The 12,391-nt window shown below is 34.1% G+C and overlaps 1 protein-coding gene across 1 annotated transcript; it reads right to left on the minus strand.

Moving 5' to 3' along the window:
- Window positions 1-835: 835 nt before the first annotated feature.
- Window positions 836-11,195, minus strand: LOC137399427 (uncharacterized). The gene is made up of 8 exons (XM_068085533.1): window positions 11,034-11,195; window positions 10,782-10,929; window positions 10,281-10,463; window positions 6,537-6,718; window positions 3,578-3,748; window positions 3,375-3,483; window positions 1,695-2,402; window positions 836-1,194 (listed from the first exon to the last, which is right to left on the minus strand). Exons 4-8 carry the CDS (start codon window positions 6,705-6,707, stop codon window positions 1,058-1,060), a joined length of 1,296 nt encoding a protein of 431 aa, XP_067941634.1. The 5' UTR covers window positions 6,708-6,718; window positions 10,281-10,463; window positions 10,782-10,929; window positions 11,034-11,195; the 3' UTR covers window positions 836-1,057.
- Window positions 11,196-12,391: the final 1,196 nt, after the last annotated feature.

Below are 12,391 nucleotides of genomic sequence, written 5' to 3' on the forward strand. Positions count from 1 at the left end.
TGTTCATGCATTCAGTATGAGCAGATGCACTATACTATGAAACAATAATAAAGTTTTAAAATAGATGCCCTTGAGGGTAAAGAAGAGTATTTCTACAATGTGAATTTCTCAGTTGGTTTACTTAGGCTAAAAACAAATAACTACTGTTGCATGTGTAAAGTTGCAACTCATATTGGGTGGCTGGTCTAAAGCCCAACTTATAACGGACTTGATAATTCAAGGTTAGAAAGAATATATGCAGTATATTTAGAGAACACAACAAAAGTTGGCTGGAGGCATATCAACAATGTACTTTACTGTAGAAACCTTTTTAAACACACCTATGTGTGTTGGTAGTGAATTCCATATGTTTTTACTGTTGGCCCATTACGTTGGCCCCGTTGCGTTGGCTCGTTTATGTTTGATTAATTAATTAGCATTATGTAACTTTTTCGCCTAGTTTATGTGAGGTTATGTTTTACAGACTTCCCGGTAGTCTAAATATAACAAAGACTAGCAGTAAAACTTATTCCTTCTTCAAGCAACCCCAAGTAATTATAAGTGGGACGTAAAAGTCTCAACATTTACTATGAATACAGTATGCAGCAAAAAATCCAAACTATAAACTTATATGAACTGGTAGAAAGGATCACAGAATAAAAATATCAAATGATGTTTGCTCAGCAGAGTCCACAGTATTCAACAAACTAATTTGGAGGGTTTTTCTTCAGTTGAGGAAGATTAAAAACACTTTTATTCTCAAACCACCGCCATAAGCTACGTAAGTGTTGATGCTTTTCAGAACAAACATTGTTGTTGTACTATTCAGCAATGAATTTAAGTTGAATGTTGAATGTAACATTAAACCAATTGATTTTGAATAAGGCAAACTAAGATACAATAAAGAGACAGATGAAGTTATGAAAGAGTTACCAACACGAATGTCTAGAAAACAAACAAATGAGACAATGTTATTAGCGTCAGCTAAGAATTATAAAAATAAGTCTCACAAAAGCGGGTCAGCTGTGGTAATAAGAAATGCTGTTCAGCATTTACTGTGCTGCCTTGAAGATGCAGTTTAATCAAAGTTGAGTTGATAGAATTGCATCTCACGCTCACTATAACTACATACTACTAGTCTTTTCTCTGTCACATGCATCCCCATCACAAACATGCTGGTTACAGAACTGTCTGTCAGCTCAGAGACCTTCTGACCTAAAATAAAGGTTGCTAAGTATATAGATAGCTACACTTAAAGAATTGCAACAGCTGGATTGTAGGTCCAATATTTGGTCAAGTCTACCTTTATGTAAAAGGAGCATTTTAAACTTACACTGTACATGTACAACAGTAGCCTTTGAGAACAAAGTTGTTACAGCCCTTTTGTGTGATAAACTAATTATGTTCATCCGTATATAAAACATAAAAGTAAATAAAATAATGTACCGTATGTAGGAAAACAGTGAAGAGCATTTTTACACGACAATTCGCGAGTATACTATGGTAGAGCTCCAGGATCAGAATTTGGTGCATAGCAGAATGGAAAGACAGTCATTTAATCTAATCTATATAGTGATACCTCGACTATTTGAGTGTAAAACACATGACCTGAGACAGCTATAAATAATAACTAGCTGTCATATGATTGAATCTGATGCTGAAACACAGAACATATGGTTATGAACTCTGCAATAGTAACAGAGGTACAAACTGACCTGAAGAGATGTCAAGTATGGATATCTTGTTTGTGTTGAGCTGAGACACCAGAACATATTTTCTTCCATAGCATGTTAGTCCTGGTGGACTTGACGCTCCCTCGTGTGTCCACAAACATTTACCCGTCATAATATTTACACAGGATGTTTTGGTTCCACTATAGGATACAATGGCTGATGCATTGTCAAAGGGGCACATAGCTATTCTACTAGTAACTAGCCAGGGGCAGGCAACTCGTCGTATTATACTTCCAGTTAGTGAATAAACAACAAGGTTTTTGTTCTTGGCATCAGGTAGTACTATCTCATCAGAGATTATAGTCAGAGCATTAGAGTATTCATTATAGCAATGATGGGTCCACTTTGTTATATAACTCCCAGACATGCCATGTACACTAACAGTAGAACCACCAGAGAGAGTGTAGATCCTCTCATTGTACACAGTAATAGACTGCACTACACCTGAGAGTGTAAATATTGTCTGTGGCTGGTATGAGATCATCCTTACTACTGAACCATTTTGTAGTCCAACATAAAAGTTCTCTTTATAGCAGCAGATACTGACTGGTTGAGTTGGCACGCTGACAGATTTGAGAGTTGTCATCGATTTCGGAAGTCGAACATTCGGCACTCTCACAGCTCCAGTTTCATAGTCAATAGTTAGTCTGTGTGGGGCACTCATCTGCAGTTCAATCATTCTGTTTTTCCCTGTGCAAATATATCATCATATGATGAGTGACTGCGTAAGTTGTAATGGATGGGTGTTAAAAAAGTACATCACTAGGATTTATGGTGAGCAAAAGAATACTATATTATTGTGTCTATTAATTTAGCACACTTCATATATCAATATACGGTATATAAAACATTTTGATAATATTAATTTCTACTGATTTACACTAATAACTAAACAAGCGTTTAGTGAATGATCTTTTCATTTATACATATGAGAGTCGAAGTTGGTAACTTTCAGAATACGGAGTAGAAATAAACTGTAGTAACAAATATTTTGGTAAAGCTGTAACAATGTACAAAAGGTAATAACCCATTTCGCCTGTCATTTGTCTCCTTTGACCTCCACACTTTTAGTACATTATTGACTGCTGCTTAAACTATACAATACATAATAAATCAGGCTACTTTTATGTATCCAAACTCAACAAATATATTTAAAATTAGTAAACGAACATCAAATATTTTTGTCAATTTTTAAAATACAGCCAAGTAATTTACCATGATTCATAACAATAATAACGGGTACATTTAAATCTGCAAAGAAAGGAAGTTAAAGAAACAGACTCGGTAAGAAGGCCCCAGCAATCTAATCGTCTACAGAAGTGCATAGCTTGACTAGCATTGAGCAATCTCATACTAAGTTCTACCAAGTATACATACAGAATTATTAGGGAGAATTTACACCAATCAGCTCAATATCTACTGTGACTAACAATAAAGTTGCCTGACTGTAATTGCTTGTACAAATAAGTAGCATTTCCAGCGGTCAGACCTTTATTAACATAGTATTCTGGCATAAAGCATGCCACATGTCTGAGATTTGTGTACATTTTCCTCCAACTTGAAAAGCTTCAATTCAGAATATGACAAACCTTCAACTTAGCACAGATTAACCTGTTGAATAATAAAAGCATATCATAAAAACTCTTGCTAGTAAATCATTACCACAATCATCCAGCTGCGCTATATCTTGTATCTCCAGCTTTGGGAGTTCGTCTTCTAGAACCTCCTGTAGGCTCTCACTAAGCTCCTTGTATCCTTTCACAAAATCTACCTGTATTTCAGAATCAGTTTGATGAATCAGTCTTGTAATATTACACAACCATGTGACTTAAAACAGATGAATGACATTGTGATGGAGTCATTACCTCATGACTATTTCTCTCTTTAGATTCAATCATTAGCCTCTGGTTCCTTAACCTGGTCCACTTGCTAAGAACATTCTCTTCTAAGAACTCAGCTAGTTGAAGTTTTCCTTCTGCTCTTTCCTCCAGCAGCTGAGCTTCCAGTAGATCATATTTAAGACGAATACAACTCAGCTGTAAACAGACAACCAAAGCAATTATTAACCATTTGACAGTTCAAGAGTTATCTTTTCATGTAATGTTGCAGAGATATGCTTGTTCACACTCATCTGATCTGAGGACTGACGATAATATCCAAATTATAAATTTAATTTATCGGCTCAGTTCAATGAGTTTGATAAAACACACTCAGAATAACCGACATCTCGCAAAACAAGTCCACCAATCAGCTTGCATCACATGAACTCCACAGCTGCATACTCATAGTAAGAAATACCCTACAGGATTAATTTAATCGTTGAGTTATATTTCGCGAAAATTGCCAGTTCATGCATATTTGCGGATTAATTTATTCGCGACTGAAAACTGTCACTCTCTATGAAGAGATAACCCTATTATGTCTAGCAATAGAGTTAACCCTACGCATGCGCATATTGCGTGTTTCGGTTTCTATTTAGCTTACAACTACACGTACGAGTCGATCGTGCTAAGCTATAAATTTTTTGCCGCGTTCAGAGGTTTTCACAAATATTCATAGATTTGGAGGCCTTTGGTGAACCAACAATTTGTGGTAAGTAATGAATTTTTCACATTTACTAAATTAGTTGAATTTTACTTTGGTTCTTCGGTAAAACGCAATATTTATTTTTTCCATCCCTACCGCTTCATTATTTGTTTTAGTGTGAGAGAGAGATTTTTCATCATACACGGAAGCACAATGATTGCAAGGGTGGTAGATGTCATTCTTAGAAGATCACCAATCATTCAGGGAGGTCTTAAAATTGAGGTAGAAGTGACCGCAGCTGCTAACGAGGAAAATATATCTGTTTTAAAAAAGGAACAAAAACGCCTTTACGAGTACAAATCTTTAGCCAACCGGCAGAACTTTGCAATAGTAAGCCACGAGGAAAGTTCTGATGATAACTTCCTTACCAGTCATGTAGTAGCGAGAGAATCGCCTTTAACATCTATCTAAGACAGTGACAGCGACAGAGCTGCTTTTATCAAAATAACTAGTCAGAGAGCACCATTACACGCTAGTATTCACTTATCAAGAGTACCAGTTTAATTTTATTGCTAGACAACCGCCATATGGACTAAACTGTTTATATTTACTCCATTCATCGTTTGTAAAACTTTATTTGTATTTGAAATATTTTATTTGTACACTCCAGTTTGTAATAAATTATAATATATCTATACATAAAATAAAATATATAATTTAATCATGTTTGCTGCAGCGATATCAAGGAGTTGTTGTCGATGAAGGGGGTCTAGGTTGACTGGTTGCTTCTCTGCCAATATTCCTGCCTTGATGAATATTACTACTTGTCTCTAGTTTTCCTAATCGGAGTAGGCTGTTTCATTCTCAATCTGCAGTAAACACAAAAAAGAAAAAATATTAATAAGTGTTACGGAAGTACAAAAACAATAGCTGAAGTATTTAATGAAAGCGATCAGTTTTTAAACAACAGAATTAACTAATGCAGTTAATTATGGACAAACGTATCTGCACTGCAAATCAAATACATACCATAATATCCAGATCAGAATCATGATCGTCCTCAACTTCGGTATTAGAGATTGATGGAGTTGATTTCAATATCAAAAGTCTAGGAGAGATTTTATGCGATGATGAAGACATACCGAATAACTTGTGAAAACCTTGAATAATTTTGTAAAGTTTGATGCAATGGCTATAAAACTTGAAGCCCGGCGATGATTTTAAAGAAGTTTTGGAACTCGGCTACGTATAGTACTTCTGCCTAGCGGCTATTTTAGCGATGACCCCATTCTGCATATCTTGTGACAACCTTGAATAATTTTGTAAATAAATATGATGCATTGGCAATGGTGTTAGCTCAAAGCCCAGGCAATGATTTTAAAAATGTTTTGGAACTCAACTACGTTTAGTATTTATATTAAAAACTGGCCTAGCGACTAGTTTTTAATTTGATGCAGTAGCTATTCTCCCTTGTGATTAAAAATAGAACTAATTATTCACGGAATTTAATAATTCGCGGAATTGACTGTTTGCGAAATCGCAAATTTTTACAACCAACGAATATTTTCATCCTGTAGGGTACTAACAATGCTAAAATAGTGGGTTCTTATGCATTCTTATAGTAACTGTAAAACCCTACACTAACATTGTCTCATATTACAGAACCCTTCACTATAAACATGAATATACATCATAAAATATCTTCTCTATTGTTACAGTTCATATTAGTATCTTTTTGTCGTTGACATTTTAGTGTGTGAGCTGTGACAAGATAAAAAAGTCAACAAAGTGTCTGAATTTAATTTTTTCATTTTAGTTAGATTATTGGCTATAAGAACGAAAAATAGTGTTATACATGTTTTGTGACCTCTCATGTTAGTCATGTCCATCAAAGTGAGCACTGAAACCTTGTCATCAAAGTAACTTTATTATTTTGCACTACAGAGGACATGTTTTCATCAGGCACCTCCAGAAGTTATATTTTCAAACTGAAAATTGCATCTTATTCAGCACAGAATTTTTTTTAACGATATGTGAAACAGCTAGCTTTGCCAAACTCTTCCATTAAATAAAATGGGAAAAAATGGTTTAGAGAAATAACTTTTAAATCGCCCTTGAAATGCAGGAGAAAACATCATAGAAAAATCAAAGCAATTTATTACACTGTTGTCTGTTCTTGACACTGAGTACTGTTGATTGCTAGGAAAAGGAACCAATTAACCAGTAATCTATTAACCTGCGACAAGTCAAGATAATTACAATAAATATTTAAACTCAGATGTTGTTATAAAGTTTTACCTGATCATCTCTAGTCTTGTGTAGCAGCTGGACCATCTCATTCGTCTCACTGTCATATTCAGATTGAGCTTTTGATGTCTCCTTGAATATCTTTTCTAGCTTTTCTTCTTTCACAACCACTCGGTCATCTTCCACCAGAATCTTTGTTAGCTCTTTTAGAGACATCAACATATGATGGCCACCTGAAATGGTTAATAACATACTTGTATTAACCAACTGTAAAAAAAATCATAAGGGATGTATTTTATGTTTATTTTACACTAAACTTAGTGATTTTATAAGGGAACAGCAGCATTTGTTGATACTGACAGTAAGTCAACTTCGTGCTAATTATCTTTGCTCATAATAAGTACATAGTTTTAGAACATTTCTGATGGCCTAAATTGGCTGATAATCGCAGGTGTCTGACCTTCCTATATGACAGTGTCATTTTACAAACCTTGTAACGGGTGTCAACATATAAGAAGTTATTAAAATGCTGTCACTTTATGAAATAAATTATTCAATCAATTTGTGCTTTCAACATTACAAGAACAAGCTAGCAAAACTGTTTTAACATCTTATATAGATATTAAAAAAAGATATTAGATATTAAGATATATCTATATGTTAAAACATATAGATATATCTTATATGTTTTAACATATATAGATATATATATATATTTATATATCTATATATATATATATATATATATATATATATATATATATATATATATAATATATATATATATATTATATATATATACATATATATATATATATTTATATATATATTTCTCAAAGCCTGTGTGTGTATTCATCTGTGGATGTGATTGTCTAGCTATAGCTATCATCTTATCACTGCGACCAAGCGTTACGATGCCGCTGCTAAGAAATTTTTTTCGTAAGGTTTAATTACTACATCTGGGGTCAAGGCCAATTCTTCTCACGCGGACAATTATATTTTCTCCGTGGAAAGAGCCTCGACATTCTCTCTCCATTCGGTCAGACAAAGACAGCGTGATGTCCCATTTTTACATTTGTACCAGTATCGAGACGCACCAGTATCGTCGTAGTCAAAATTTTGATGGATAGCTTTTGGTGGAACAGTAACCTATTTTTATACACACACTTCTATTCAAGAACTGTTATTATTAATTTTACATATTCAGGATTTTTATTTTGTTTTCCCAGTTCATATTAATTGTATCATTACCGAATCATCTTTTATTGTAATCGTAGCAAAACCTATATATAAAATCAAGTGTTTGTCTGCCATCATTCGTATGTCCAGTTAATAGGCGATTGGTTAAAATACACACTTATTTTAACCAATTGTACCATTCCTATTACCAAACCTATCAGATTTGTAACATACAATACGTTTGTAACAAAACATATTATATGTTACAATTTGGTGTACGTATTGTACGTACGCCAAATTGTAAGTTCGAGATAAATTATTATTGATATCTGGGGGTGGAACAAATGAGCCCTAACAAAAAAAGACGAAGAAGCATCGTGTTGCAAATATTCAAGTCCTTAAATATTTCTTAACAGGGGCATTGTAACGCATTGTTAAAATAATTAGCCTTTGTAAGCTCTATAGGGTATATGATAACAATTAGATCATTAAAGGTTGACTTGCAACAAAATTCACATTACAGTTATTTGATATCAAAAGATTCACCTTGTCCTACTCTGCTGTGTTGTAGGTGCAAAATATGTGGAAATGTGATTACAAACTCTTAAAAGCTCAAAAACGAAAAGCCGCCGTAGATTGGAATCTCTTTATTTCTCTGACGTAGTCATGACAGTTTGGTTATTGTCTTGTCACGTGATGTTCTCACGTGAATTGAAAGGCCAATACAAAGCTCAATATGAAACGTATCGTAGCACTAGTTTATGACAGGCACCTCGGGTTTTACCGAAGACCTCGTATCAAATATAGATGCTTGCTACTTTACAGTTTTGTTTCGACTTGGTCTAATCGTCTATTCGTAATCTGATCATGTGACCAATACTTCACAAATAATTTCTGCAGCGATTTTCAATTATCACAGGTGACCAACAGGCTCGTCATGATTATCAGACAATGATATGTACTTCTTCGAGCTAAGGTCAGAAAATTAAAATATTTTCACGGTAAGTTATAAGATATCAGTGCTAAAAATTACAGCATTACAATGACGATAAAACAGACGCGTAAGAACAACAGACATGGTTTTATTGAATGCGTGAAGTATATTCGTGAAAATATTTCGACGAATAAGGTTGCATGAAAGTGTAAATTTCATTAAATTTCATTTAACATTTGAGCCGTTTTGGTAAGAGAATCCAAACTACGGCAGTCTCGTGTGGCTGCGATTAACTGTTCGTTTTTTAGCTTTTAAAAGTTTGTAATCACATTTCCACATATTCTGCACCTACAACACAGCAGAGTAAGACATGATGTACATATATCTATATTTGATATCAAAAGATATATATATATATATCTTTTGATATCAAATAACTGTTATGTGAATTTTGTTGCGAGTCAACCTTTAAGCATTACACGACCCAGTGGTAGAGTGCCTGGATTTTGAACTTGCAGCATATTCTCTGTGAGTTCAAATCTGTAAGATAGCGGACTTTTAATTCAAAGATCTTAATAGGTATACTACGGCGACCAACTTTGAGAAATATATAGATATATAACTTGTGTGAGTATGTACACGTATATATAGTGCATAAACTGTATACAGTGAAACTTGGATAACTCAAACTTCACGGGACCGAGCGAAAGTGTTCAAGTTATCAGAGCGTTCAAGTTATCAGAGCACTGTCACAAGCGAAAGTGTTCAAGTTATCAGAGCACTGTCACAAGTGCATGTATTTATCAGTAGATACATGTAGATATACAAACTATATATAAATCAAAAGCATAGATTGCTTGTTGCAAGTTGAAGGGTCCCCCGTATAAAGCTTTATGAAGTTTTATCAGAAATTATAGATATTTTTCTATCACTTGAGATTTGTTTGTTGTTTTAGGTGATGTAACTGGCAGGACATTCTCAGGTTAAAATTGGCAAAAATTGATCGCAGCTAAAACGCTCAGAAAAAAGACATCTTTTTCTCCTGAGCGTTTTAACCAAGATCAATTTTGCCGATTTTACTGTAAGTTTATCCAAAGGTTACCTCGCTTTTCTTTGCTTTCGAAGGGCCATCGCAAAACGATGTTTGGTAAAATTTGAATTTTGCAAACCTTTAGAAAAGTCGTTAACAAAAATATTTTGCCGATGATGGTAATAACGATGCCTAAGAAGTACTAGAAGTTGATGTTTATCTTTATGGCTTGTAATAAAGCGATATTTTAAAGTGATAACAAATGTCGCGATAGCCGTTGGGCAAAAAACTGTTCGAATTAATGACGCTAAGTTCGAGTTATCTAAAGCAATTTATCATTACGTGGGAACAGACCAAACAAATCTGTTCGAGTTAACCATGTGTTCGAGCTATCAGAGGGCGAGTTATCCTAGTTTGCCTGTATATATGTGTATACCGTAAATCAACCAAACACAGCCAATAACAAGCCAATAAAAACTCTCTCGCCGCCTGAAAGAATCATAGTGACACCTTAACCACATGAATGTGGTTAAGGTGTCATATAATAATTGTATGGTGTAATAATTGAAACTTTGCTATACTAGTGAACATGACTCATTTCTTACTAGATGTTAACCTTGACCTTAACAATGACTAAAAGGAGAATACATACCGTTCTCACACCTCTCTAGTCCAGATGTACATTGTACACAAGCTATGGTGAAACAAACTTTACATCCCAATATATATGGTTGGTCCTCATGAATGCTACAAGTCTCTTCTCTAACTTGACTGCTTGCTCTCTGTACTCACTCATTGTTATCTTGGTGTGGTCTTTAAGCAATTCATCATGAGACTACAAAAGTTTTATTTTATTTGACGTGTTTAAAAAGAGCTACATTGTAAAAGCACAAGTAGATACATCATGCAAAGTATTATTGTAGACAAAATGAAAGTGATGCAATGGATAGCTATGAGAAAAGAATCTTAAAAGCTGTAATTTAACATGTTAAATTTAAAAAATTTTATGTTAACATTTAATGTTTTTTAAACTAATGCTAATTGTATCTGATAAAAACGGAGTGATTTTTGTTAATATAAAACACGATCTGGAAGAAAAAGCTGTTAGAGGGACATCATGCAACACTTCATTAAAGAATAAGGTGGATACTACCTGCTGGTGTTTCTCACAGAACTTTCTGGAACAAACCAAACAAAATATAGTGGCTGCTTCCTTATTCTCACAGGCATCACAGAAGTCGTCTCTCTCTACCATCTGATGGAATGATTTAAGGTTCCTGAGTGGTGTGCTGGAAACCTTACTGTATAAGACACCAATATACCATATCAATAATAAGTTGTGCAAAGACATGTTATAATATAGCTTGAGAGTTAGCATACAAAATGTAAAACAGATATAGCGTACCCACAACCCTGAACTGGACATTGTAACTTATGGTTAACTTCAAAGAAGGATGAGAGACAGCCAAAGCAGTGGATGTGGTTGCAAGGCAACACCTTGGGATCTTCCATTGTGTTATCTTTCCTCATACAAAATCCACACTTCACCTCTGTGCTTGCTTCTTCCATATTCTGAAATATAATATTTATTAAATCAAACTAAGGAAAGACAGGCAATCAGTAGCTTTTGATGGTGAAGTTTCGACTATTTGATTATCATTTTGCGATACCCACAATTCTCTGTTCACCTAAAGCATATAAAACTCATACTACACAATAACCAAAAAATTATCTTCTTATAATATTTCAACTGTTTTTGTTTACTTACACTACAAAACGCATCTTGTTACAACCACTTGAATTGCTTCACAGTATTTATTAGTAAAAGATGCCAAAATGAATTGAGTAGACAAGTATTGAAACCTCAATATAAGTGTTTAAAATATAACATGGTGGAGCAGAATGATGAAGTGCAAACCAGACTCCAGTTGTGCTAAAAATTCTGAACATATGCAAGCAGATGTTGTGCCCTCTAGAGCTAATTCAAGCAATCATTTTCATCCAGTTTCAGTCCGACCGACTTTATTTAAGAACAAATTAAAATCCATTTTGACTGATCCAGAAAACTTTAATAGAACTACTTTAAAACACAATGTCCCCTTGTGTGATCTGTTGTGCTTTTCTCACTTCAAATCTTTTGTGCCACCATATATTTTATAGGACGGCTCATTGATAGGTAAAATACCAGAAACTGAAGAGATTTTGTAAACAATACTTCACTGATAAACTTAAGCCAGTTTATATAGGATATACAGAATGTGTTGAAAAGGGTGATGCAGAAATTATAAACCTGTATATCGTATAGCCTTGAAACTAATGCTACCATTATAAACAATTCTTCACTGTATATTACAAGACACTATATTTTGAAGACACTGATGTATCATATATGTATATATCTTAGCGACTTACAATTTAATAGCAATAGTATAGTTTTGTGCATTTTTCTATCATCAGTGAAGACACCAATAAGATCCTGCACATTTATTATTGCACAGCCTTATAATATTGTCCATAGCAACTTAAAAAGCGCAATCGGTGAGCCATCAATATTTTGTACTTTTCGACAGAGATTCTATCTCATTGCAAAAAGCGATTTTTCATCCTTCACAAAAAGTTAAAGGTGATTAAATGCTTACGATGCCAAAAAAACCAATCTCAAGTCAGGCAGGGTTTATGAAACGATAAAATAGCTTCACATTTGAATGAATTACGCTGATGTGATATCTTTATGATGAATTTAAACATAACAAAATGCTATGC

This window comes from Watersipora subatra, chromosome 1, assembly GCF_963576615.1.
Source record: "Watersipora subatra chromosome 1, tzWatSuba1.1, whole genome shotgun sequence".
Lineage (NCBI taxonomy): Eukaryota > Metazoa > Bryozoa > Gymnolaemata > Cheilostomatida > Watersiporidae > Watersipora > Watersipora subatra.